The sequence below is a fragment of the Amblyomma americanum genome, chromosome 4, assembly GCF_052857255.1.
Source record: "Amblyomma americanum isolate KBUSLIRL-KWMA chromosome 4, ASM5285725v1, whole genome shotgun sequence".
Lineage (NCBI taxonomy): Eukaryota > Metazoa > Arthropoda > Arachnida > Ixodida > Ixodidae > Amblyomma > Amblyomma americanum.
This window is the reverse complement of record NC_135500.1, coordinates 64,447,771-64,473,137: the sequence shown is the minus strand read 5'-3', so window position 1 is coordinate 64,473,137 and position 25,367 is coordinate 64,447,771. Positions and strand designations below refer to the sequence as shown.

The 25,367-nt window shown below is 47.4% G+C and overlaps 1 protein-coding gene across 1 annotated transcript; it reads left to right on the top strand.

Moving 5' to 3' along the window:
- The first annotated feature begins 408 nt into the window (after window positions 1-408).
- Window positions 409-25,181, top strand: LOC144129533 (uncharacterized). Its single transcript, XM_077663685.1, has 8 exons — window positions 409-487; window positions 6,527-6,761; window positions 8,668-8,833; window positions 16,347-16,450; window positions 17,368-17,530; window positions 19,366-19,566; window positions 23,247-23,396; window positions 24,975-25,181. The coding sequence occupies exons 1-8, from the start codon at window positions 409-411 to the stop codon at window positions 25,179-25,181; spliced, it is 1,305 nt and encodes a 434-aa protein (XP_077519811.1).
- The last annotated feature ends 186 nt before the right edge of the window (window positions 25,182-25,367 follow it).

Sequence of the window (25,367 nt, the reverse complement as noted above, 5' to 3'; positions counted from 1 at the left end):
AGCAAGGGTACAGAAGGGGCGCTGCTTACTTGGCGGAAATGAGCCTCGGCTTTTTGCCCCACCAATCCCCACCTACGATGTATTTGCGGCGCCGACGCTGAGATCTGGCCTCGTCAGATATCTGTGTCTTCCTGCGTCGCCTCGCTACAAGCGCAGAATTTTCGCCTCCGGCGACGCCAGTAGCCCACACGCTTACGCGGTGCCTAAGAAACGCTGCCTTGTGCTCCAGCCGTTATGGACAACGATGAGTCGGCTAGGCTGAAAGAAGCCAGACTTCGGCGTCGGAACGAAACAAGGACGAGACAGCGTGCCGAAGAGACCGAAGAAGAGCGTGTCAAACGTCTCGATAAGCGTCGTAATGACGACGCGGCTAGACGAGCTCGCTTAGCCTCCGACAGTGAATCCGCGATGGTAGAAGACGACGTGCCCAGTTTGGCGTCTCTGAAGGAAGCCAGAATTCAGCGTTGCAACGAAACACGCATAGACAGTAATTAGCCAAGTAAATGATCAGTAGCATTGCATTGCCTAACCACAGCGAAGCCTAAGCATAGCCATGGCCTGTAGCTCTCGCTACCTACCAGGCTTAACTAGAGCTAAACCACAGCCAATTTTGTTTTTGCACGCGCCGAAGACAACCAGCTATGCTGTCGGTGATTGGTAGTGATCTTCTAACACATGGCAAGCGCGAGCTAGCTCAGCCAGGCTCATATGAAATTGAAGACTCCGAGATACTCTTAATTGAAGAGCTGACATCTGCAGAATGTGGCATGCTGTTTCATACTGCCGGATTCCTCGTGAAAGGCATTATCAGAGAGATAAACAGTTGAGAACAGTGCAAAGCTGCTCTGCTAGGTTCGACAGATAGTCAGCATTCATAACTGACAAGCCTTAAGGGGTGCGTCCGGGGCGAAACAGTCCAGGAGGGCGAGAACAAAGCGCGCGGCCACCGCTGCCCGGGGTGCTTGACACTAAGCGCGTCCCGCCGCCGCCTGTCGCCGGGTTGGGGGAGGGGGAGGGGGTCAAAGGGAGCCTGCAGCGGTGATGCGCCGAGACCGGCCAACCGGTCCTAATGACCCCGCGCATCATCGACCCCTTACACCCAGTGCTCAAGTAAAAACTATGCTAAAGTCGTGTGAGGAACTTTTCAAGGGGATCACGAAATGGACCGAAAGCTTTCTTACTGTACAATCCCATTTACAGGCTGTAGTAACGTACTTGAGTAAAACGGTGAAGCTCAACGTGAGGGTTTTTCAAGTACACAATGGAACCTTTCAGAAGCTTCTCATTTCCACCTATGCCCGAATGAGGTTACGCATCCACCTGCGTCAGCTTGCAAAAAGAAAAACGGCCGCGGAAGCAAAACGTGTGCTGGAGTCAACTTACAGTGCAACCACAATTTTGATAGTGTGCATGATACTTGTGTGTAATTTATATAACTTTTTTCTAGAGCATTTGCATATTGTTTGCGTATTCTAATGAATTGATGGAGTGGTGTCGCAAAGCTTTTATTCACTACACTACACTTTTTGGGCATTATTTCCGTGATTTCCACATAAGTGGTTTGCTGTAATGGAAGAAAAAGATTTAGTTATCGTGGAATTGTTTGCCAAAGTGAGCAAAAGAGGAGTTTTTACGGCTGTGCTTCCAACAAACTTTTTTTGACACGTTAACAAAATGCTGTGGCAGTGGCTCAGTGGTTAAGGCGCAGGACTACTAAACCTGAGTACCCTGGTTCGAACCCGACTGTGGCGGCAACGTTTCGATAGAGGCAAAATGCAGAATGAGGCTGTGTGCTGTGCGATGTCAGCAAACATTAGCTAAATATTCCCAGGTGGTCGAATTTATTCCGTAGCCCTTCCCACTACGGCACTTCTCTCTCCTTAATCTACTGCTTCGTCAACGGTGCGGTTAAGGTGCCCTTCTAGAAGAGAGCAATAGTTACTTTGTGTAACAAAAGTAAAACAGCGCTAATTTTGACACAAACCACACAGAAAGACCAGGCAGGACGGGCGCTGACTCCAACTATGTTTATTGAAAGCCACATGTTGCATATATATAGCCCGAAGAAAGTGAACGCATGCGCATTTCTTACATGGTAAAAAAGGGAGAAAGAGAAAAAAAACAACAAAAAACACACTCATACTCCGACCAAACCTACTCATTATCGCGTATTCTTTGTCAATCTATGCTCACTTTCTCGTAGGGAGATAGAAGGGGTGCTGACACACATGCCACCTCTCTTTTTTATCTTTGCTTCTAGCTAAAATTTTAATCTCGCCAAGTCGTAGTTCACAGTTTTTTTTTTATCAATGCAGGAGCGGCAATGGGCGGGTAGGTTTTCGGACGAATTTGATGCGTTTCCTAATGACCTTTTATGTTCTCCTGCACGCTTGTTTACGCAGCGTCCAGTCTGGCCGACGTACACCTTGCCACATGCAAGGGGGATCTCGTAGACCACTCCCGTGGCACACCTTAAGTAGGGCTTCGAGTGCTTCTTTCCACACCCAGATGTAGCTTTGGCACCGCTGCTAACCTTGGGGCACATCTTGGCCAATTTGCAGGGGGCGGAGAAGACCATGGGCATTCCGTACTTGTTGCCAACTCCTTTTAAATTGTGGGACACCTTGTGAGTGTATGGTATCACCACTGGTTTGGCTTCGCCGAAGTCTTCTTTACGGCGTCGCCACTTTGGCTTATCCTTAAGTTTTTGCAGCAGTGCCTCGGTCACGGCAGCCAAGACATGGTTAGGGAACCCTGCTTTACGCAATCTATTCACCTTACCCTGGAACCTCACCCGCATCATGTGAGGGCACGACTTGAGGAGTGCTGATTCCATAGAATGGGTGGCAATAGCCCTTTTAAAGTTTTTGATTGAGCCGAATCAAACGTTAAAAAATCTTTCTTGGCCCCAGGAAGATAGCGCCAGCAAACACTGCCGTCCCCCAGCTTAATGTTAAGGTCCAAAAACTGGAGGCAGTCCGGTTCAGGAAGCTCAAATGTGAAAGAGAGCCGCTTCCTATATTGTGCAGACATTTCTAAAATTTTCATGGCAGTCTCCTCATAGCGCCCTGTGTCATGTCTCTTTAACATCACTAAAAATTCGTCAACATATCTATCCTGGCCAAAATGTGCCCCATGGTTAGCAGCGGTGCCAAAGCTACATCTGAGTGTGGAAAGAAGCACTCGAAGCCCTACGTAAGGTGTGGCACAGGAGTGGTCTACGAGATCCCCCTTGCATGTGGCAAGGTGTACGTCGGCCAGACTGGACACTGCGTGAACGAGCGTGCAGGGGAACATAAAAGGTCATTAGGAAACGCATCAAATTCGTCCGAAAACCTACCCGCCCATCGTCGCTCCTGCATTGATAAAAACGAAAAAAAAAACTGTCATCCACGACTTGGCGAGATTAAAATTCTAGCTAGAAGCAAAGATCGACTATAGCTCGGGAACTGGCAGAAGCCTTTTTTATCAAAGAGAGAGGTGGCATGTGCGTCAGCACCACTTCTATCTCCCTACGAGAAAGTGAGCATAGATCGATACAGAATACGCGATGAATAGGTTTGGTCTGAGTATGAGTGTGTTTTTTTGTTGTTGGTTTTTCTTTTTCCTTTTTTTTACCATGTAAGAAATGCGCATGCGTTCACTTTCTTCGGGCTATATATATGCAACGAATGGCTTTCAATAAACATAGTTGGAGTCGGCGCCCATTCTGTCTGGTCTTTCTGTGTCGTTTGTATAAAAATTAGCGCTGTTTTACTTTTGTTAAACAATGTTACACCACCTAGCCCTGCAAAAGGTACTGTTAAGCGATAGTTACTGCGCCTTTCGATAGTTACTGCGCCTTTCGTTTCCTATAATCGCAATCAATATTTTTCAGGCTCGATGAAATACCGACTTTACACGAACAGGTTTCGCAAAATATGGTGTAATAATGGACATCGCAAATACATCCCAAATGCCTCACCTTAGCATCGTTTGGGCGTGTATACTCCAGAAGAATATAATAGGCAGCCAGAGAGGTCCCTGACTTCACCAAAAGTATGACATTCTATCATTTGATCATCTGCCTTCTATTTATATTGATAGGTGTCGTTTCGTGAGCTAAACAGCTTACCTTCAAGGAAGCGCGTTCGGCACCATTGCGCGCTCCCGCAGCGCGATGAAAAGAGTGGGCACAAACATGTCAGACGCCGTAGCAGACGACCCCATCCTCCGCGGAGCGGCGGAGGGGGGCCAGTGCATCGAGGAACCCTAACCGCACACAGCTTTCGCATTTTCTCACGTAAGGAGACTCATGTACACCACGTAATTTTTCAGCTGTAATTGTGGAAGTGCTCGCGGAGAAGCTAACGTAAACATGCTATTAAGTACTTGGCGATCACATCTATTTCGGCATGCCGTGAAGTTGAGCTTAATGGGTGTAGACATACTGGAGACAAGTTCCGCAGCATGAATAAAACGCACACAGAAGACAAGGAACAAACAAGACAGGACTGTGCTGCTTGTTCCTTGTCTTCTGTCTTGGACTGTTCCTTGTCTTGGACTTGTTCCTTGTCTTCTGTGTGCGTTTTATTCATGCTGCGAAACTTGTCTTCATTATGAACTGCAACCAACTAGCCCAAACCACCGTGTTACTTCAACGTATAGACATACGCTGCTGTGGACTGAAAATCCGGCTATAAGAATAAGGTTCTCTTAGAACAGCTTTAATCGCCTAGAATTTACTCTTCGCACTTTCCAGTCACTACACAACTTAAGCACTGGTGCCGCTCGACATTCATGCACGAACCAATCGGCGTTCCCATCTTCTGTCCTATTTCTCACTCATGCATTTGAATAAACTCGTCGCACCCTCTACGGAAGCCACATATCTTTCGGTCCCACTTGGCTCCTACCGGGAGAGTAGAACTGGTACCGTTGCGGCGTTGCACTTAGTGAGCACTAACGCGATAGCATTAAGGATGCGTTTTTACAGAAAATCCGATGCCGGCAATGTCATCGTTCTGAGAAAAACGCAGGTGGCCCATCTGCTACCGAAGTGACGTTCCCTTGTGACTTCATCACAACCTGCCCACCCAATGTGAGCGAACTGCCCACCATGTAAGGTGACAGTTAAAATAGTGATTGGTATCGAGAGGTTGCTCGGGAAGAGTGACCTGGGTTTCACAAGCTTCACAAGGGGCTGTGTTTGAAATAGCCAGCTGCAGGAGCAATAGTGCATCGCTTAATTCCGCTGCACCACTGCAAGAGGAGTAATATGAAGAGTCCCAGAGATCCATGAATTTGAAATAGAGAATGATCAGTTGCGCTTATATGGGCATTAACACTATCGAGTCACAACCTTAGGCAAAGCTTAAATGTACCCTCAAGTTTATAGCTTTTCTACTCATTTAAAAACTTTTACTAACCATCTTGCCGCCTAAGGTAAATGGGAAAACCTCCTGCTTGAAGACGGTTCGGTGGCAAATACCTGCCCGTGGCAAGTGGCACGGATCAATAATCACAAATTTTCTAGTCCCGTGAAACATGCCTTAAATAAAAGCGTAGAGCCTGTGTATAAAATGACGCTTTTGAATTTTTGTCTCTCAGACACGTTTCTATGCTACATGCATATTTGTATTCTACTGTTGGCCTAATCCTAGTAAAGTCGACCATTTTGAAGGCATATACGTAGTACAGACATCAATTTCAATTAATTTCGCGGATCTGCAAGATCTATATTTCCGTCGTAAAGTTGCTCGCTTATCACTTTCTCATAAACTGTATCAATACTCAACGCTTCATAATGACTTTTTTTCTTTGCGTTCCTCCATTTTTGACCGCCGCGACCATCCGTTTAAAGTTAAGCCCTTGACCTGCCGTACATCATGCCCATTCATTCATTCCACGCATTATAACCAACTGGAACGCTCTCCCTTCAGATGTTGCTACCACCACTGATCCGGAGAAATTTTATAAACTCATATCTGCCCCTACTTATGCGTAACATCTCTTAGTACATTGTTAACTTACCAGTGCATTAGGTTTTTGTGTTTTATTTCTGTTATTGATGATTCTCGTTGTTTTATTTTCATGCCGTTGTAGATAGTGTATAACTTGTATTAACTTTACTTTGTTAATGTTTCTGTTCCGTGCCATTTATGTTTCAATATTTAATTATGTCGGTTTTCCATTTTTATTCCAACGATCCATACACTTTTATCTGTTTTTTGTTTGTAGTTTCTTGAATTTTTGGCTTATTTTTTTCTTTCTTTTGATTACTTGCCTGTAATATAATACCCTCAAATTGAGGGCCTTTGGGGTATTTTGTATAAATAAATAAATAAATAAATAAATAAATAAATAAATAAAAAGTATCTGCTATCAGGTCAGTGGGTAGAACGGCGACTCCGCCAATCGAAGCCTGCGCTCCTCACCGTACCACGGTCTGCGGTTCTTAAAAGACCCTTGCCGCCACCTTACGCCATCAGCGAAAAACTGTGTCCTCTAAATTATTTCCTTTTCTCTGCGTTTTCTTCTCCCAAAGCCAACCCCGAGAAGCTGAACAAGCCTCTGGCAAACTACTCTATGATCTGCACCGTAGACTGCCACGCCATTTCGAACGTTCCTCCCGATGGCCTGTGTGACTTCATCCTCTTCGACTCGCTCTACTCGTGCGGAGACGAGCCAGGAGCAACGTCGTCTCAAGGCCGGCTGCCAGGGTTTTCATGGCTGGCGGCGAGAAGCAATGACACGCAGTACGGCTGCTCCATCGACGTCTTGTGAGTCTGCTCTTGAGCTTGCCCCGCTCCTTAAAACGTAAAAGAACACCCACTTCAAAACCAAGAGGGGTGCACAAGGTATTGTAATCAGCAATGCCATGTTGGGTAGGGTTTTGCCCTCAAGGGTTTGGTCAGAAGCTGCATGTTTGCAAGCTGACATGCACTTTGCGGATTGACTGGCGCGTCTTAAGAATACTCGGGCTATGCGACGACTAACATTAACAAAAGAAAGGACTCTCATGAGACGTAAGTTTTCCAAATTTAATGTAATGGCGCGGCGCAGCTGCTGAAAGATGAGGCGTTCTGGACTCGTTTGCAAAACTGAACATGGCCGAAACGGCGACCGGAATGATATGCCTATGCCAGATGCGATAGTCTCTAACGCAGTGGGTCAGGCAGCAACCGCGTTCAGTGCAAACCGCTAGACTGTCGCGATACTCAGCAATCGGACGTAGAACGGACGTCGTTCGGACAACCGTCAGACAATCCTGATGCTTTGCGAACCACTGGAAAAGGCGGCGGTCATTACTGGCCACAACACTCTCCGCTTACAGAAACAAGCGAGAATAGATGCAAGCCACCGGTCTTGCGGCTGCCACTGCTACCCCTGCTGCACTGCTACATGCCTGGTATGAGACACGGGTAGCTCCGGGTTCGCTCCGTGCGTGACGGAAGCTGTACTTTTTTGCAAAAACATTGGGGTGGCATTGCATTGCTTGCCTTGAGGGCAGTTAATCAATACCTCAAAAATAGTCAAACTGAAGCTAGTAAAAACTCCTGCGTTCAGTAGCATTGGCCTTGTGCGAAAACATCCCAAGACATCAAATGCTACATGAAAACATCTTGCAGTTTTTTACAGTGTTAGCACTACCACCCCTTTCGGCGAAAACCCTTTGTCCGTCCGTCCGTCCGTCCGTCCGTCTGTCTGTCTCTGTCTGTCTGTCTGTCCGTCCGTCCGTCCGTCCGTCCGTCCGTCCGTCCGTCTGTCTGTCTCTGTCTGTCTGTCTGTCCGTCCGTCCGTCCGTCCGCCCGTCCGTCCGTCCGTCCGTCCGTCCGTCCGTCCGTCCGTCCGTCCGTCCGTCCGTCCGTCCGTCTGTCTGTCTGTCTGTCTGTCTGTCTGTCTGTCTGTCTGTCTGTCTGTCTGTCTGTCTGTCTGTCTGTCTGTCTGTCTGTGTCAGTCCGTCCGTCTATGCGTGTCCGCCTGTATGTCTGTCCGTGCGTCTCTGTCTGTCTGTCCGTCACGGACCTCCACCCACCAGAATCCCACTGCATAAGCAAATCCAGTGCCGCTGTAAAATCGAAATATCCAACCAGTGCTAACTCTGATATGTTGCAGCACAATGTATGATTGCCTATGGTTTTTGTCTTACCTGATTACTGCGAAATATTATTTCGATTATTTAATAAATACTCTCTGCAACAATAAAGTAATACATACTGGACACAAATCTACTTTTCTTGACTTCCCGACTACCTTGCTGGAATTTTGTTAACACTCAGGAACCAGAGACCCTGAAAATGACAAGCACCAGAGAAAATCCTTTAGAGACTCCCAGAAAGACAGCAACTTTCTTAGATGCGGAAATACATGTACAGTTCGCATCGCAACTTCTTTGCTCTCTCTCATGCGACTCGCAACAGTTACGCCGATGATACTTAAAGAGCTGGCAATTCGCAGTCTTGTTTCCCCAAAAGGGAACAAAACTATCTTCAAATCAGGCCTGTAATTTGTAGCTTTTTATTTTGTTTGTAGAAGAGCAGTCGCCCTATAGAAAAATTTTGCTAAATCTTTTGCCACTTTTATTATTTTTTGCTTGTCCTTTGGTTTGTGCTCTTTACTGTGATTCTATGTCGCAATATAAACTTCGTTTCGCACTGAAGATTCTCTGAAATCCCTTCTGTACAGGGCGGTCTCAAAGTTTGTTGACTACTTAAAGAAGCAGCAAGCGAAAGAATGGGTGCAAACCGAGCTGGTGAACAAGAAAGTGTACCACTGGGGTGTCATGAACGCTCACAAAGTGTACCTGGACGCAAATCAGGGTTTGCTCAGGCGTGCACTGCACGCATTGAAGGTTGGTCTCTCTCTGTCTTCCTCTAGTTTTACAGTTATGATAAAATTTCAAGCTAGAAACCTCGCGCACTAGGTGCATAACTTGATTCTAGGAATTCGCGCCACGCCTAGCTGGTAGAGGACTGAGCTTGTAAGACTTAGCGCTAGCACAAACACACAACAAGGAAAACGCCACACACACGTAAATGCGCCTGTCGTGTGTCTGTGTTCGCATTAAGTTTTACAAGATCAAGATATACCAGCTCGATCAAAAATAGTTTTTGCTATAAAATATTAAAGTAAGTTCAACCTCAAGCAAGGCACAGATATGAGGGGTATACTATAAGTAAGCCCTGCGCCGATTTAACATAAGACGAGAAAACTACAGCTGGCACGTGCTGAAAAGTAGCGTATTTCAACATCGAATTATGGCCCCCAGAACATAAAAAAGTCCCCATCAGGATGCTTTGCTGATGTCATGTATGTTCCGACTTATTTTTTTATCAATTTTCGCAATGCCTATATGATCACATCTATCTCGCCACAAAATGTGTTCAATCAGATTTTTTCTCTGAAAATGAATATCAACTGAAGGAATCCGCGAATTTTTAATCATTTAGTAAGCGTTTGCATTGTAACAAGTTGCTGCATTTGAGAGAGTTGAAATCCATAAATATCGCAAAACCGCTCAAGTAGAAGAAGGGAGGGCATTATAATTGAAAACAAAAAGACAACAACGCAAAGGGTTCGAGAAACAACCACGACCACTTGTTACCGTTAGCGACCACAGTTTCTGTCATTACAAAAGAGGGAAGCCCGACGCGCATCGCTGCCTACCTCAACGCATGCTTCTTGCCGTGTGTGCCACTACTGCGCTGCCCTTACGGTTGAGTTCCGACTCGTGCAAAACTTCCTAAGTGCAAGTACCGTCACCGGTAGTTGCCGCTGGTGTTATAGAAACTTTCAGAAAAGGAATTTGTGGTTGGAGAGACGCTCTAGTGGACGGCTCCAGATTAATTTACATCACCGGGGGCTCTTTGTACACATGCGCCAACGTCGCACAGTACGCGGGCGTGTTTGCATTTTGTCTGCGTAAAAATCCGAGCTCCCCGGTCAGGTTTCTAATCCGCAACTTTCGGCTAAAGGCACAGCCACACTGGGTCCAGATTTAAATTGAGATGCCCGTTCTTTACATCAGCAGAGTTTCGAGAATGGGTTAGAAAAGTCAAGCGCCGACCACCAGCACGTGGTTTATTGTATCGCGCAGCATGGGAGAAGTCGCGGGAACAAAATTAAATCACTCTGCAAACCCGATTCTATACTAAGCACCGAGAACAGGGCCTCTCAGGCGCGTAATTGTGACAGAACCGTGGGACGTTAAATATGACTGCAAAAAACAGCATGCATCATGTCTGACACTCCGCCATGCGCAAAATTTTAACCTGTTAACATTTATTCTGGAATATACTGCACATTAGTTCTTTCAGTGTTCAGGGCTCCAACTGGTTAAGCCACAGGTCCCTCAAGTTTTTTTCGCCAAAAGAAATGGTTTGAAATCGTGCCGACCAGAATTTCTTCTTCTTTTTTGTTTGGGTTGCTTCGCGTACAGTTTTCCGCGCTTGTAGCTGCAGCAGGGCTCACCACTCGAGGCGTGGTTGCCAGGTGAAAAAAAGATCAAGGTGTTAATTTGTCCCAGGCACTGATTTCTTGCAATTTATCTTCACCACGAGTGCGCGATTGGTACCACGACGTGCTCCCCTGTGCTGCGGATTTTACCGAGCACCATAGAAACCTTCAGATCCTCTCTGGATAACATAGGTCTTGATTTGATGTTGGGCTTCGCCGTTTCTGATGTCTGTATAAGCATATGTGTTCTACATTTCACTGTAAGCGTAGCAGAGTAATGCAAAAAGCTAGCAAGGTTTCTGCCCTCTGCTACAGGAGGATAGTGTGATGGCAGTCGCCCTGTCACATAACGTCAGCCGTTGCCTGAGAACGTCCAGATGAAAGCCAATATTCGCCAGGCTCACAAGAATTACGTGACAACTGCAGGCCACCGACTGCTTCGCCAACCTTTACATTTTCACTAACGGACCGTAGAATGGGGAAACTTCCAGTGACGGAATATCGCGCGTAGGCAACACCGCAGCAATTCCTTCAATGTGGCTGCGTGAAACAGCTATCTGTGTATTCAACTCGGTTGAGTTTAGGACATTTTGAGTTGACTATCGCAATATGTTTCTTCGACCTCCCTGTCGTAGTTTGGGGGGTAGGGGGAAGTCCGACTTTAGGGCCTGCTCGAGGCCATGAGGTTCGGACAAACGTGATTTCGGCTGCGGGGCTTTGTACTGCTGCAGCGCCAGCGGTCGGAGTGGGTGTGCCGGACCCCACCCTCTCGGGGTGGCAAATCCCCGGGGAAAGAGGCGGTGCCCTCCACGCGGCATTGTGAGCGGTTAGCCCGTGTGTGGGAGGGCAGGCTGAGCTCGTTATGTAGAATCCGGTTCAGGAAGGCAAAACAAATTAAAAAAGCGTCAAAGATAAAGCTGCACGATTATCCTCTCCGCATGAAGAGCTTACCACTAAGCCGTGGGCGCATGGGTTTTCGAATCCGAAGAGCCTCGTGGTCAGCATGCGAATGGGCAAACGAAGTCTAGGTTTGCGAGTGGTTGCCCTTGGGCCGGAAGCAGTGGAAACGGGACAAATTAGCCCAATCGGGATGCATTAAGCCCCGGAACTGGGGAAAGCCCGGCGGTAAGTACCAAGTAACGCTTAGTAGACCTGACGAAATAGCAGAACAACACATAGGCTTAAATAATGCGGGGGGCTCGCAAAAAGACCTTGTGGTAGCATGAGGTGTGAACTGCGGACATAATATGAGACGTCAAGCCGTTGGAGATTGGAGGTAGGCGTCTCAAATACCATACCTTGGAATAAGAGCCGAAGCATCAAACGGCAGGCGCGATACCTCTGTTCTCTTATAGGACGAACGGAAGTTCGGGGTGGCGGAACCTGGCTCGGGAGAGTGGGTCTTGGTCGTCACCCCTGTTCGGTTAATCTATGTCGGAGACCTCGGCGAGCGTTTCCCGTGGTCTGGAAGTGCGCTTGGACGCCGGGGACCGCACATCTGGCTAACAGCGAGTGCTAATCCTCTAAGAACGTCTGAAAAGAAGCTCCACTATAACAGGATTATTTGGAAAAAAAAAACGCATGCTGTCCCCACTCCCCCCCAAGTCCCAAAACATCACCATGATAGCCCATGTCCGTCTCCCACATCCGTCTCCCACATCCCACGTTATCCATCTTTTCCCTCGACAGATCAGGGGAGTCTGCCCGGGCCCGCGACCCGGCGAGTTGTCTTGCTGTACTCGTAGCATTTTCCAACATTCTTTTCTTTTCGCCTTCGGTTACGAGAGGATCATTTGTCTTCTTTGGAGGCATTCCTTTATGCTTCGATTGGATTAAGCCTGCTGTGCTTATGCGGTGCGTGCTGGGGCCTATTATTTTATAATTTTTGGGAAGACCCGGACTACTGAATGTCATAGTTGCTGTGAATACGTTTTCAAAAGAATGAGCAACAAATAAGAAAACGAAATCAAAGGGGGTATCAACCAAACTATGACGTCACGCTAAACCAAAGTATCACGCCAGGTTACTGCCCAAGAACCTCCCTTGTGTCTATGACTGGCTAAAATGCCGACTCAAGTGAAGGCTTTGAGTATTATTTGTCGGAAATCATCTACAAACACTCGAAGTTTTTGCTTTCAGCCAACGCAAAGCGAATATCGACAGGCGTACGGCTCGTGACGTCACAAACCGGTCAAACCCGCAGGAACTACTCTGATTGAGGGCACAAATGGGGAAAATTTAAAGTTACTTTCGACGAAAGGAAACGCCATCCGATTGCGAATTTAGTGCAAAACTTAAGCATGAAAACACTCAAGAAAAGCTACCGTTAAAGCTTTCGTAAAATTCCTGGTGGTGAGAAAAAACAAGTGCGTTGCGCATGCGCAGTTGGGAAACAGATGCGCGTCATTGCTCGGCCACTTTATAAACAGGGGGTGCGAAGCGCTCGCTCTTCAGATGAACGATGGGTGAAGAAACGGAAAGTCCGTGTGTATGCTGAGACCGACATCAACGGCGACTGCAGGAAGCCACGTCGACGGATTCCGAAGATGCGGCATGGTATAAGGCGAGTAGACAACGAGCCCAAGAAGACAGGAATGCCAAGCGCGCGGCCAAGACGCCGAAACAACGAGCGGAACGGCTTGCCAAACGACGCCGTCGAGAAGCGGAGAGACGGCAGCACAAGCCGCGAGTGAAGCCACGTCTTCTTCGGGTCAGCTATCGCTTACACACTAGATTTAACTGGAGCTAAACCATCGGAAATTTTTTCCCGGCGTTTCGTACCTCACTGTGCAGAGTTGCTCCGCCCGCTCACCGGCCTCCTTCGGTCAGTCGGTGCCCCGTCCTCTGCCATTTCTTGGACAGCCTCTAGCGTGGCTTCCGGAGCCGTCTTACAGCAGCTCATTAACTCCGAACGGCAGCCTTTGTCATTTTACTCTGAAGCTGCTTCCTGCTGAGACCCGCTGCAGCGTCTTCGGTCGCGAGCTACTCGCCAATTACGCTGCGATACGGCGCTTTCGGCATTTTCTGGAAGGATGCAAGTTTCATGTTCTCGCCGATCACAAGCCACTGGCGTACGTTTTCGGGACCAGCTAATCGAAATACGTGTCCCGCGAACTCCTTCATCTCGCTTACATCTCTGAGTTTACAACCGACATCCGTCACGTGAAGGGTGTTGACAACAGCGCCGCTGATGCCCATTCCCGTATCGCTGCGGTTGACTCTCAGTTTCAACCATCGACTGGAGCCGCACAGCAGGATGACAGCGAGCTCAAGGCTTTTCGGGAGAACCCCCGTTACCTCCGACTACGGCTTCTGCCTCATCCGTGCTCGCCTGAGCACTTGTGGTGCGATCTCTCGGCATACCTTCCCCGCCTTTTAGTTCCGGCTGCACTTCGCCGCACCCACGACATTTGTCACCAAAGCATTCGGGCTACTCAGTGCCTTCTCGCCCAGCGCTATGTCTGGCGCGGTATTAACGGCGATGTGCGTGCGTGGACGCGCACGTCTCCCCTGCCAGGTGACAAAAGTCTTCCGTCATACCAAGACTCCTTCCCAGGCCTTCCTTCCCTCCCGGTCGTCGTTTCGACCATGTTCACCTCGAGATCGTGGGTCCCCTACCTGTGTCACAAGGTTACCGTTAACATCCTCCCCATGGCCAACCGTTTCACACGCTGGCCGGAGGCTGTTCCCATTTGTGACATCACCGCTGACATTGTTTTTCGAGCCTTCATATTTTCGTGGGTGTCTCGCTTTGGTTGTCCTGACACCGTGGGCGCCAATTTGAGTGCACCCTGTTTGCTTCCATTGACCACATTCGCGAAGCCAGGCATTGCCGCACCCCTGCGTACCACCCTTCGCCAACGCCATGGTGGAACGCGTTCACCACCAATTGAAGGCCGCCCGAGCTACCCGTTCCAATTGCTCCCACTGAGTTGATGCCTTGCCCCTTGTGCTCCTGGGTTTACGGGCCGTTCTCCGAGCAGAACTACAGTGCTCTGCAGCAGAGCTGGTGTACGGTAGTTCTCTGCGTCTCCCCGGAGGCTTCTTCACATCAGCGCAGCTACCTGCCCAGCCGTAACAGTTCTTGCAGCGTCTGATCGACTCTGTTAAAGACCTCCGGCCTACTCCGTCTCGCCCTCACCGCCGCAACACCATCTTTTTTCACCCCCACCTCGCCACCTCCACCCACGTTTTCGTTCGCCGCGACGCTGTCCCTAAAAACTGCCACCCTCCTTCATAATGACCGCGAAGAGACAGTCAGTATGAGGTTTCGACTTGTAGTAGTCTCGGGGGGGGGGGGGGGGGGGGGGGGCGGCTGTAGCGCCCTCCTCTGGCTTCCCTGCTTCACGGCCAAAGCATGTCCGCGCGAGAAAGAAAATAAAGATGGCGCGGCGCGGTGGCACGTGAGGCCACAGCGAGCTATTCTAACTTTGCCCAGATCCGAGTCAGCTGCTCGTTCCTTCACTCTTAAGGCATAAGCCTACAGCCTTATGGTTGCGCTTGGGAGGACGCTAAGGAGTCACTACTCCCTCATTACAAATTTACTCAAGCTTGGGGATTTCGGCTTCAAGGGACACTGAGGATAAATTGAACTTGGCTTGTGTCGCTAGAATGCCAGCTCCTAAGCAAAAAAACACCACTATTTCTGAAAGCAAAGCTCTTGTAAGGTAGAAAAGAGCAAGAACTAAAATATAGCCATCGCCGCCAAAGGCCAATCTCGCAAGTACGAGCGTGATGATTAAATACTAGAAAGAGACCTCCGATCTCTGAGGTTGAGAAACGTGCATGAATGTTACGTGTTTCATCGATATTGAAGTATATAAATTGTGTTTCGAAACCACTAGTGACCTTTTGTAACACGTGGAAGACGAAAAGAAAGACAGCCTGAATGCTGGAAGTCAAATAAAACCTGCATTTGAAGGCGCAACAGGCGGCAAGCTAAGTTTCGGTATACTTTGGGGTGCTTCGCGTCTATGCGTTCTGTGTGCCCGCATGGTTTCGTTATGCGCCTCGATATACAAGGGCGGAGCAGCATAGGACTTCCAAGTGCCCCTCATAGTGCTCCTCGGACGAAGTTCGTGCAACGGCACGCAACTGCGACAAGAAAGAGCTGTATATATAGCCAATGTTCAACGCGCATCCACGTTAGCAAACGCACCGCCCGGCCGTGTTCGCTTCGTCAACGTACCAGAACGCTGGGCTGCATAACCCGCCCTACGAGGACTATTATTACGGAACTTAAATATGTCCGCACGTACCAGCCGCTCCACATCAGTCGTGACAGTGGCTGAGTGGTGAAAGCCACGCTGTCAGACCCGCCGCCTCAGGTCGCTGAATGCAGGCCGAAATTTTTGCGAGAACTTTGTCGGAATCTGGAATGTGATCCGTCGTGACGTTGGTGTAAACGTAAATGAAGCGACGGCGTCTGGTAGAGGCCTTCAACGTCCGGCTGGCAGTAGTTATCATTTCGGCTGCTGCTAGGCGAGAGCACAGCGCTCGCCGGCATCAATTACGAAGTCCTCGCATCCGTTTCCTGCGCTTTACGTCACTCTTCTCCTATTTCGTCATCAGAGAGTCCCAAGTTTTAATTGTAGCGGCGGAAAAAAGTTTTTCAACTTCGAATCCAAATCTTTTAGCAATAAATTCACCTTTCGCTGGCGGACAAGCGGCAACAAAGCCACAAAATGCCTAACTATCGGATTTTACTAACAAAAAAAATTTTGGTAGCGTTGTCCTCAGTGTCCCTTTAAGTAAGTGGACTGATGTAAATGGAATGTAGCCTTTTCGGAAAGTCCACATTGCATATTGGATAGAAGTGTCGTGTAAATATCGTTTGCGTTTCGTAACGCCACAACCTTTTTTTCGGTGTGTGTAGGGGGTCCTGACGGAATGGTGCCTTTCTTCCATAGGAGGCGGCAAGGTTCTCGCAGCCTTTGACCGAGGCGAGAAGGATTGCATCCTACACTTTTTTCGGCTGCTACGGCGACTGCCAAACTATCGGCCAAGAGATTAAGTGAGTATATATTGGCCTTCCAAAGCGTTGACTAGGATCATGTAATCTTTTTGAGCCTGCAGAAATAGTAGCAAATTTCTTTATGCAGAACGAAAAATAAACCATGAAAAAGGCTCTACAAGAGAGAGAAAAATAACTAATGTCTTAATTGCTCACGATTGATGAGTCTGCGCGCACTATATAATCATGGCGTTTCACCTAAGACTTTACAGAATTTTGAACATAGGCATTTCGAGTTAGAAGAGCGCCTTTTTCGTCCTGGCATTGTCAGCGGTGTAGTACATCAGAATACAGCTAAGGCGGGCTAACTAGCACTCTGGTGGAGTTATATTGAATAGTTAACTTTTTTTAGCTATTTCTGTTAGGCTCCTTGATTACTGAGAGACGCGTAGCCGAGCGTAAGTGATATCCATATTAGTTTTTAGAATATCGAAAATGCGGCTACCCTCGGCACTGCGGGCCAACAAATTTTTGGCTACATCCCGCTAAAATACATGCGCTTTCGAGAAACTTGCAGGCAAAGCAACCTCTCCAGTGCACGCAACTCATCGAAATAAGCCAAGTGGCGTCAAACCTATCGAATAGCGTAGACATTATTTTGCCAATTTTAGCAGGCAGATTTTGCCGCCAGTAATAACATTCCGTTCTTGGAAACAAAAATTGCATCCACGAACTCTAAAGCGGTTATCTGACAAAGCTTGTTAATTCAGTGTTACAATTTCCCGCCATTTTAATGCTTCGCACACAATGCTATGCATGCGATTAAAACCTAACAGCTGGTCCTTCACGTCGTTAATTTAAGCGGCTTTCTGGAGGCCAGAATGCGTAATATTTGTTTTGAATGCAAAAATTAGGCGAAATCTGAAAGGAAAAATTCATCCGCTGTTCTCATCAAAATTACATTCGCGCACACACAGGTCCGTGTTCACACCCGACGCCGTTGTTATTCTCGGCCACATCTCCTTCCAGCCGTACATAATTGGGAATCAGATTGCCGGTTTCAAGTGCCTAATGTTGCCACCAAATATCTACAAGATACCAGATGACGTGCGCCACCTTGTCTCTTACGCGCACACTTATGTAAGTGCCCGGGTCTATTTTTCACTTTCTTTCTGCGCGCCTATTGTCTCTACTCGAAATGCAGCAAGGTGACGATCTCCATGTCAAAAGGTGACCTCTTCACTGAAGAAAAAAATTCAGTATATATGCAATTAATTAAGAAAGCTGCGCAAATTGTTCACATTACGTTCACCTTTGTAGCAGTGCAGCTTTGATTGTTTTTGGCTCGTTTGTTTCGTGAACACTTTTATTATTTCGTGTGCAACATGATTTACAAGTGTAGTCTGCATCTTGTACCATCCAGTGGCTTTTGCACGGTTTCCAGCGACGGTACTGTTATTTTGGCTGTTCTATAAATACCCCCCCCCCCCCCCCCCCCCCCCCCTACCGCATATCCTGACTTTAGTGCCGGAAGAGCTGCTCAGCAGGACTCCTTATTATAGGGATATTATGGTTGGAGGTCCCTTCAAGAGTTTGGCGGTTCTTGGTCATGTGCCGCTATTATTTTGTTCCGAGTGCGGATATGTGATTTGTGAATTTACTTCAGAATCGGTATATGCTTGCAGGCATCTACAAGGCTGAGGCAAAGACTTGGCCCGGCACATCTCCCTCGTGAGGCGAGATCTAGTCCCTCACTTTTGAGTGGAGTGAAATGAAAAAAAGGGGGGATAGCGACGCGTTTTTATTTTACTTATGCTTGTGCAACCATTCACGTAGTACTTGTTCTTATGTGTACAATATTGCTTCAAGTCTCACCAGGTTTTTTTTTAATCAAGAACAAAGCTGAGTATGAAATTCGTAAGTGTTACAGGCGGGAATAGCTCGTGCTACTTTATCATTCTACAAAAAAAAAAAAAAACGCTTAGGCCTAGCACAAACACAGAATTATACGCACACGGCTTTCATTTGCCATTTTATTTTCGACTAAATTCACAAATATGAACACAGCTACTTCAATGCGACGGTCACTCCTCTAGGAACAAGTCTCCACTAGAATGTTTTGTCGGCGGGTTTTGAGCGAGCCTCTGAGAATCGCCAAAAACATCAGGAGTCCGACCTTGCGCCTGATGCCTGGACACAGTGTTGCCCTCATGGTTCAGAGCCAGAATAAATACGCTGTGCATGCTCCTTGCAACGTTTCAACCAGTGATGATCACCCTGTGTTCTGCTGCTGTCATGCGCACTGAGGGGATAAACTGAGTGCAGTGCTAGGCCAGTGCTGCCGCAGTGCACTTTTGGGGTTTCACTGCAGCCGGTCAATGCAGTGGCGCCGCCCATGGAGCACAGGGTGCTGGGTGAGTTTGTGAGACAAGTGTCTTAACCTGATCGCAGCCATGTGTAGTGTCAGTTATGCCGACCAGGATGCCCCGGACAGTGCGTTGTTTTGAAAAGAAAGAAACGTCCCATGTGGGAGCGTAGAAGCAGGTCAGAAAGGCAGCTGGACGAACTTGTCTTCTGCGTGTTTAGCCGCTTGTGCCCTCAGGGCATATCAAGTTCGCGCAGTATAAACATTGAAAATATTAAGCGTGGCACTACAAAGTAAATTGCCTTCTGCGTGTCGTTAGGTTCCGCTGAAGGCACACAAATTTCAGGAAATTTAAGCCGCTGCAATTGTCACCTTCCGGCTGCTTTATCCAGTTGCGTTCACTGCTATTTTTTTTGTGCCTAATTTCAACGTATCACAAAGCACAGCTCAGTCCTGAAAGTCACGAGTTAAAAACTTTAATTACTAAGATGGACGCTTCCGATTCGGGAGGGCATCTTTCCAACTTCCTTCCCAGTCGTTGGTTACTTACACACACCGCTCTTGTATTTCTTAGCCACTTGACACTGTTTGGTGTCTGCCCCTCACGCAGTACGAAGGCTGTAGGCTGGCCGAGTGCCTCCGGATGCAGCACAAGCTGCAAGTCCCCATCGGCGTCTCGTTCACGCTTAAGGGGCGCCTGTGGGTGCCGCGTAGCCACGACGACTCAGCAACGCCATCGGCCATGGGCAGCTTCGGGCTGTTCAGGGAGTGCGATCACGTTTCGCTCGACCAAGACATGTTTCCAGCCCTGGTAAGTACCAGGATGCGACGCAAAGAAGATATGGGAAGATATCCTCTACTAACAGTTCTCCGCTCAAATGAGCCGGATGCCGCCATACATTCGTCGCCTGGGCGAGCCGGAAAGCATCCTTAAACCTTCGCACGTGGAGAAATGCCCACCTTGTGCTAGGGCTCGAGCTGCACATCTTTGGGTTGCTTTCCGTGGATTGGAAAAATGTTCTCACGAAATACAGGGGAAGAAGGACACGACGCTGGTCGTATGGGTAGGAATACACCCGTTCCTATCCGCCGTATATAGGGGATCGCTACACCGGGATCCTGATTCGCGGATTCGCGTCACCAAGAAGGGGATAACGGAAAATACGATGAGCTGCATTGAATTCTTGCAAAGAGCAACGCACATCAGTCTAACCGGCTCCAAATCAACAGTGCATAGTTGGCCGCACTGCTGGAACCGAGGTGAATCTGGCTTGATGGTAACTTAGGCATATTGCGCGTTGAGCAGCATATACCGCGCCGTTTAAAATGCGGCAGAAGATATCAACTGTCGTAGTAGATTCTATGTTTATTCAAACCGCATGAATAAGTAGATTCTGTGTTTATACAAACAGCATGAACACTACTCTCAGCGTGCGACGCACAAGTTATGGTTTGGTTTTTGCTGTCGTATGTCCCTCAAACTTGTGTTCGCTCATTTTGTTCTAATTCCACACAGAATTCTTTTGTCGTGTGAACTTAATATATTGACATCTTTAGACCGGGGACAAGCACCGAAGTGAAGCTGGTTGAGGAAGGAAGGTGCTTAGCCAACCAGAGAAATCCGAAAAAAGAGAATGGCATTCACTTCCAACGACCAGTGCGGCTCCCCAGTCATGTTTTTATCTCTCACAAGTTCTACGGAGAACGTCATGAACGTGGATCATGAGGGATAGTTAGACGTGTTCGAGTTGTCTTGTTGACGCTGCGAGCAGACCCTCCCAATAGGCGGTCAGCAAGATTCTGGAAAGGTGGTGTTAAAGTTCTAAATATTATTAAAGCTCATATTTGGGGGTGGGCCCATACCGAATCCAATCAATCTTTTTTTAATCATAGCGATGTTGCGGGGCACGCACCAAAAACCAGAAACAGGCTTGGCACGGATGTGCCTTCTGTATAAGGCATAAGAAGTTACACCGGTAGGATAAAATCAAGGTTAAAACTACAAAATTTAATTTCAAAACTAGGACAATTTGAACGAAATATAGGGCACCGTGTTGCAGCATTCTCTAATGTTATAATAAACATATAGAGGTATTGTGCATGCGTCTCAGTGGACAAGAAAAACTTGGGAAAGGTAAGGGTACCCATTCAAACTCACCTAGACGGTCATTTAACCAACGCGCAGGGATTGTACATACTCTTAAGCATTTGAGGAACCATAACTTGATGCATTTGGCGACCACAGTGCGCAAGCGAGGTAGGGTAGAGTGGTGTAAAACGAGACAAGAGTTTGCAAAATGATACTGTCTTTTTATTTTATTGTAAATTCAGAACACGTTGTACAGGAGCCTTCCTTGACATGTTGAATAAGCGGTCAGTAATACTGAGAAGTTTTACAAGATTATACCGATTAATACTCAAGAACTGTATAAACCTCGTCATATTTTGAAAAACGTAGCCTAAGGTGGGGCACAACGACATCCTGTCAAAACAATTCTCTTCTTGAACTCGTAGCACTTCAAGTGCAGTCAATGGGTCCTTACGCAGTCTTCGTGAGCCCACTCGTGACATATCGTGCATTGGATACACACAGAACGAGGCGCTGTGTGGCTCCATAATTTTTTGCACTCGAGGCACTCCTAGTCACGTTTGTTGCTTGCCGAGCGCTTTGCAGAACGTTTTCCTTTCGCTTAAGTATCCTGCACTTGGTGGTTTGTCGCGAACAGCCTCCTCTTTCGATTTCCCGTTTCGTTTCCTTCCAATCACACGTGACTTCTTCGCAGCTTTTGCTGCGACTACATTTGTATTGTAAGGGGATGAGGTCCAACACCGGTGCTTGAGTCCGACTTCTTTTTTTTTGTGTGTTTATCTACACTGCGTACAGGAGGAGGATCTTGAAAACTCGTGTCACTGTGAGCTGGCTGCTCACTCTCTTCACTAGAAGTGGGCGGAGAGCAGTTAGCGCGGGAGTCTCCTCGTTGACCGCTAGTCGGCTCTCTAGTTTTGGTATGCAATGGCGCTTCATCAAGCTCGGGATCATTCGGCGGCGGGCGACCAAATGGCCAAACACCACTCTTTCGGAATGGATTACTAATTTTACTGACGTTTCTTGACCATTCAAAGCCTTTATTTACCAGCCCACCCACATTCCTCATCGTGATGTCAATTCCAGTGGGACTCACCAGCCACTGACGGCATGCGTTATTGTAGGCAGTTTTGGATTCCTTGAAAAAGCATACGTCAAGCGGCTGTAGCTGGTGTGTCTTGTGTGGAGGAAGAGAGCAGAATTATTGCATTAAGCCGCATGATAGCTTCAGATGCTTATGCGCCACTAAACCTCCCCTTACCACCATCCGAGATGTTCCCATGGCAACGCATTCATTTGTTACGCCGACGAATACGACATACTACTGCTACTGCTGCTACTACTACAACTACTACTTCTACTAATGATACTACTAGCATACTATTACTACTACTACTACTACAATAAACCGCTCTACACTACTGCTACTACTACGACTACTACTACTACTACTACTACTACTACTAATAATAATAATAATAATAATAATAATAATAATAATAATATTACTGTGGCACGAAACTCAAAAACATATGCTTAAAAGCTGTCGCTGTACAAAAACAGAGCATTGTTCACAAGCTAAAATTGTAATAGCTTCTTCATAGCGACTAACTCTCGCGTTTTTTCCGTTGCATAGATTCTTAATTAACCAATTTTATCCTCATGGAAACTACAACCTAGCGCAATTTAATTTTGTCCGCTGTTAGCCATAGAGACGCAGTAGCAAACTAGATACGTACCTTGTCGCAGGAGCTTACAGTTGCTTGGCTGCATGACTAAAAAAGAAACGGAACGACAAAGTTTACAGCTGGACGTAAAACAAGAATTTGAAAAACATACAAGATAGTCGCGCATCTGACACCGAAATTTCATTTCATTTTTCTGGCTTAAGTCTTAAAGCGAAGTGAGATACGAAGAAGTTTTCAGTTTTTGTCTTCATTTCAACAGTCCTGATCATGATGATGATCACGATGAATTTTTATGGCGCAAGGGCAGCTTTGGCCAAAGAGCGCAATAGCACAAGGTAGTTTTTCATTGCACAAGGTGGGGTCAGAGACCCATTTCCCAAGCATTTCACCCTAAAGAAGCCGAGCACAACGCAGGGGAAAGCTTGTACCCATTGTGTCACCGGTGGGTACCCGGCGGCACTGGGGATCGAACCGCGCACCTCCCGCATGCGAGGCGGATGCTGAAACCACTAGGCCACCGCTGCGGTGATTTTAACAGTCGTTCCAATAATCCCACGTAGAGTATTTTTTTTTACAAAATACATTTGAATTTTATTTAATTGGTTAATCTAGAATGCTTTTGTTCTGCTTGCTTTTTGGAGCATCCGAAATCCTGCAGTGTTTTGTAGACATCGCATTTCCGATTTTTTTTTGTTTCGTATCTCCCTTTTATTGAAGGTTTGCCTCCCGCCATACACGAGATTTTACATGAACATTGCACTGGACCAAGACGCTCAGACAATGGTCACGTTTGACAGGGATTCCTACATTTTACCCTTCCCTAAAGCGACGTTCGCATTCGACAACCATGTGACATACCGTCGAAAGGTGGGTATGCGTGAGAACCCTCTATGTAGTCTTTTGTTTGTTTAGACAGCTCAGGTCTAATTTTTAAGTCCTAGAAGAATGAAGTGTGTATTTCACATGTGTCTCATGGCATCGAATACGCACATTGTGAAGCGTTTGCGTTATTGTACACCCGCTGCCAAAAGTAAATGGTAGGAGACAGTATCGAAAAAATATATGATTTCTTTGAATACAAAGCGTAACGGGCAATATTTATTAACGCGATAGCGTTAACTCTCCCGTTCCACAGAAAGCGCGGCGCCGTCGGGGTCGGCGCTGTGAGCGAAAAATGCCCGAAAAAGCAACCTAGGTGGTACAGCTAGGTCACGCGACCTGACAGGTCTTGACTGATCACCGCGGCAGTTAAATTGATGATCGGTCGCGAGAGGAAGCTCGGGCTCTCAAACCCCACCGGTGGCAGCACCTTACGTCGCAAGGCAGTGGCGCTTCGCTGAACCGCTGCACCACTGACCCAGCAGTAGTATGAGCACTATCGGGGACCGATGAATGTGAAGTCGAAAATGACCAATTCCGCATATATGCGCACAAACGCTGTCGCGTCATACCCTTAAGGCGGAGCTTAAGTGTCTCCTCCAATTTTTGATGCACTGTGTAAATTGCGCAACCTAAATTCGGCCGCTTTCAAGGCTGCATGAGACGAGGGTGATGACATCAAAATTTGTTCCACAGCACCTGTACAGGAATATCACAGAGATTCATCTATATTATTCGGGGAACGATTACGTCACACACTTCACTCAAGGGATGCGGATCCGAATTTACGATTCTCGTCTCTCATATATCTACCCCTTGTTTTTCATTTGCCACTCTGTTTACGGATAATTTTCCTGTCACGTTTATTGATGTGCACAGCACACATTACCCAAGAATCACAATTTCTGCGCATGCTGCTCAAAATCAAGCCATTTAACCAGCACTTGAAAGCCAGCAATCGGTCTCTTTTACGGAAAGCTGAGAAACATTTAAGCTCTGACCCTGCCACATAATCTCTGTCTTTTCAGCACAGAAATACCCTTAATGTGGACGACTCGAGTTACAAACAGCTTTTCTAACCACCAATTTTTTAAAAATTAATACAACCCTCGTTAATATGGAAGCCCGTTGTCAGGGCAATGAAAAGGGTGAAAATTCACAAAGCCAAATGGGGCCCTTGTGTTTTCACCGCATCGATATAGGCAACGACGAGGCCAAACGTAAGGCTGGTTCACATGCAAGCGATTGAGCAGAGCGTCGCGGCGCAAATCTCCAACTTGTTGGAACCTCTCCGGTCATCGCCGCGACGACTCAAAACAGGTTTTTGCACCGTGGCGGCAGGATTCGCTAGCGTTTTCGCTTCCATGCGAAACAGGAATTAATACGCAGTAATAGTATAGCGTTCTCCTCTACTGTCAGTGACTAATACGCATGGGCTGTTAATTGGCAGATGGCGGCCCAGGGTATTGGTCTGCCCTCTGCCAAAAGGCTCTAACGTCTGAGAACACAGCGCGAGCAGACGGCGGGATGGCTTACCCCTCTCTCCTCGCACTCACGCCATGGCAGGTGTGCGACGCCAAGTTCAACCTGACGCAAGTCCACTTTACTCTCGCCGCCTACGACGTCAACTTTGACGCCACCAACGTAAATTGCCCCAATTCTCATTTCGTCGGCAATTACACGCGGACAGCCATGCTGAAGAAGCTCTCGCTCTTCCTCAGGGACAAGTACACCGACTGGGCCAAGCGCGCTGCCTGCCTCGCGGTCAAGTAAATTTCAGCGTGTATGATTTTTAGGATTTTTTTGTACATGAGCCCTGCGTGAATTTTCATGGAATCGGGATATTGACTATAACAGTGAATTTTGTTAGCGAAACACTTTCTGCCTGCGACATGTAGTGTTCGTGCAATCGCAAAAAATATGGTCTATAACGCAGTTCTTTGTCTGTGCCCGTCTGTG

Coding starts and splice junctions, on each gene's coding strand:
- LOC144129533 (XM_077663685.1), top strand. CDS start 409: ATGGTAGAAGACGACGTGCCCAGTTTGGCGTCTCTGAAGGAAGCCAGA. Junction 8,834..16,346: donor GTGCACTGCACGCATTGAAG/GTTGGTCTCTCT, acceptor TTTCTTCCATAG/GAGGCGGCAAGGTTCTCGCA. Junction 16,451..17,367: donor ACTATCGGCCAAGAGATTAA/GTGAGTATATAT, acceptor GCGCACACACAG/GTCCGTGTTCACACCCGACG.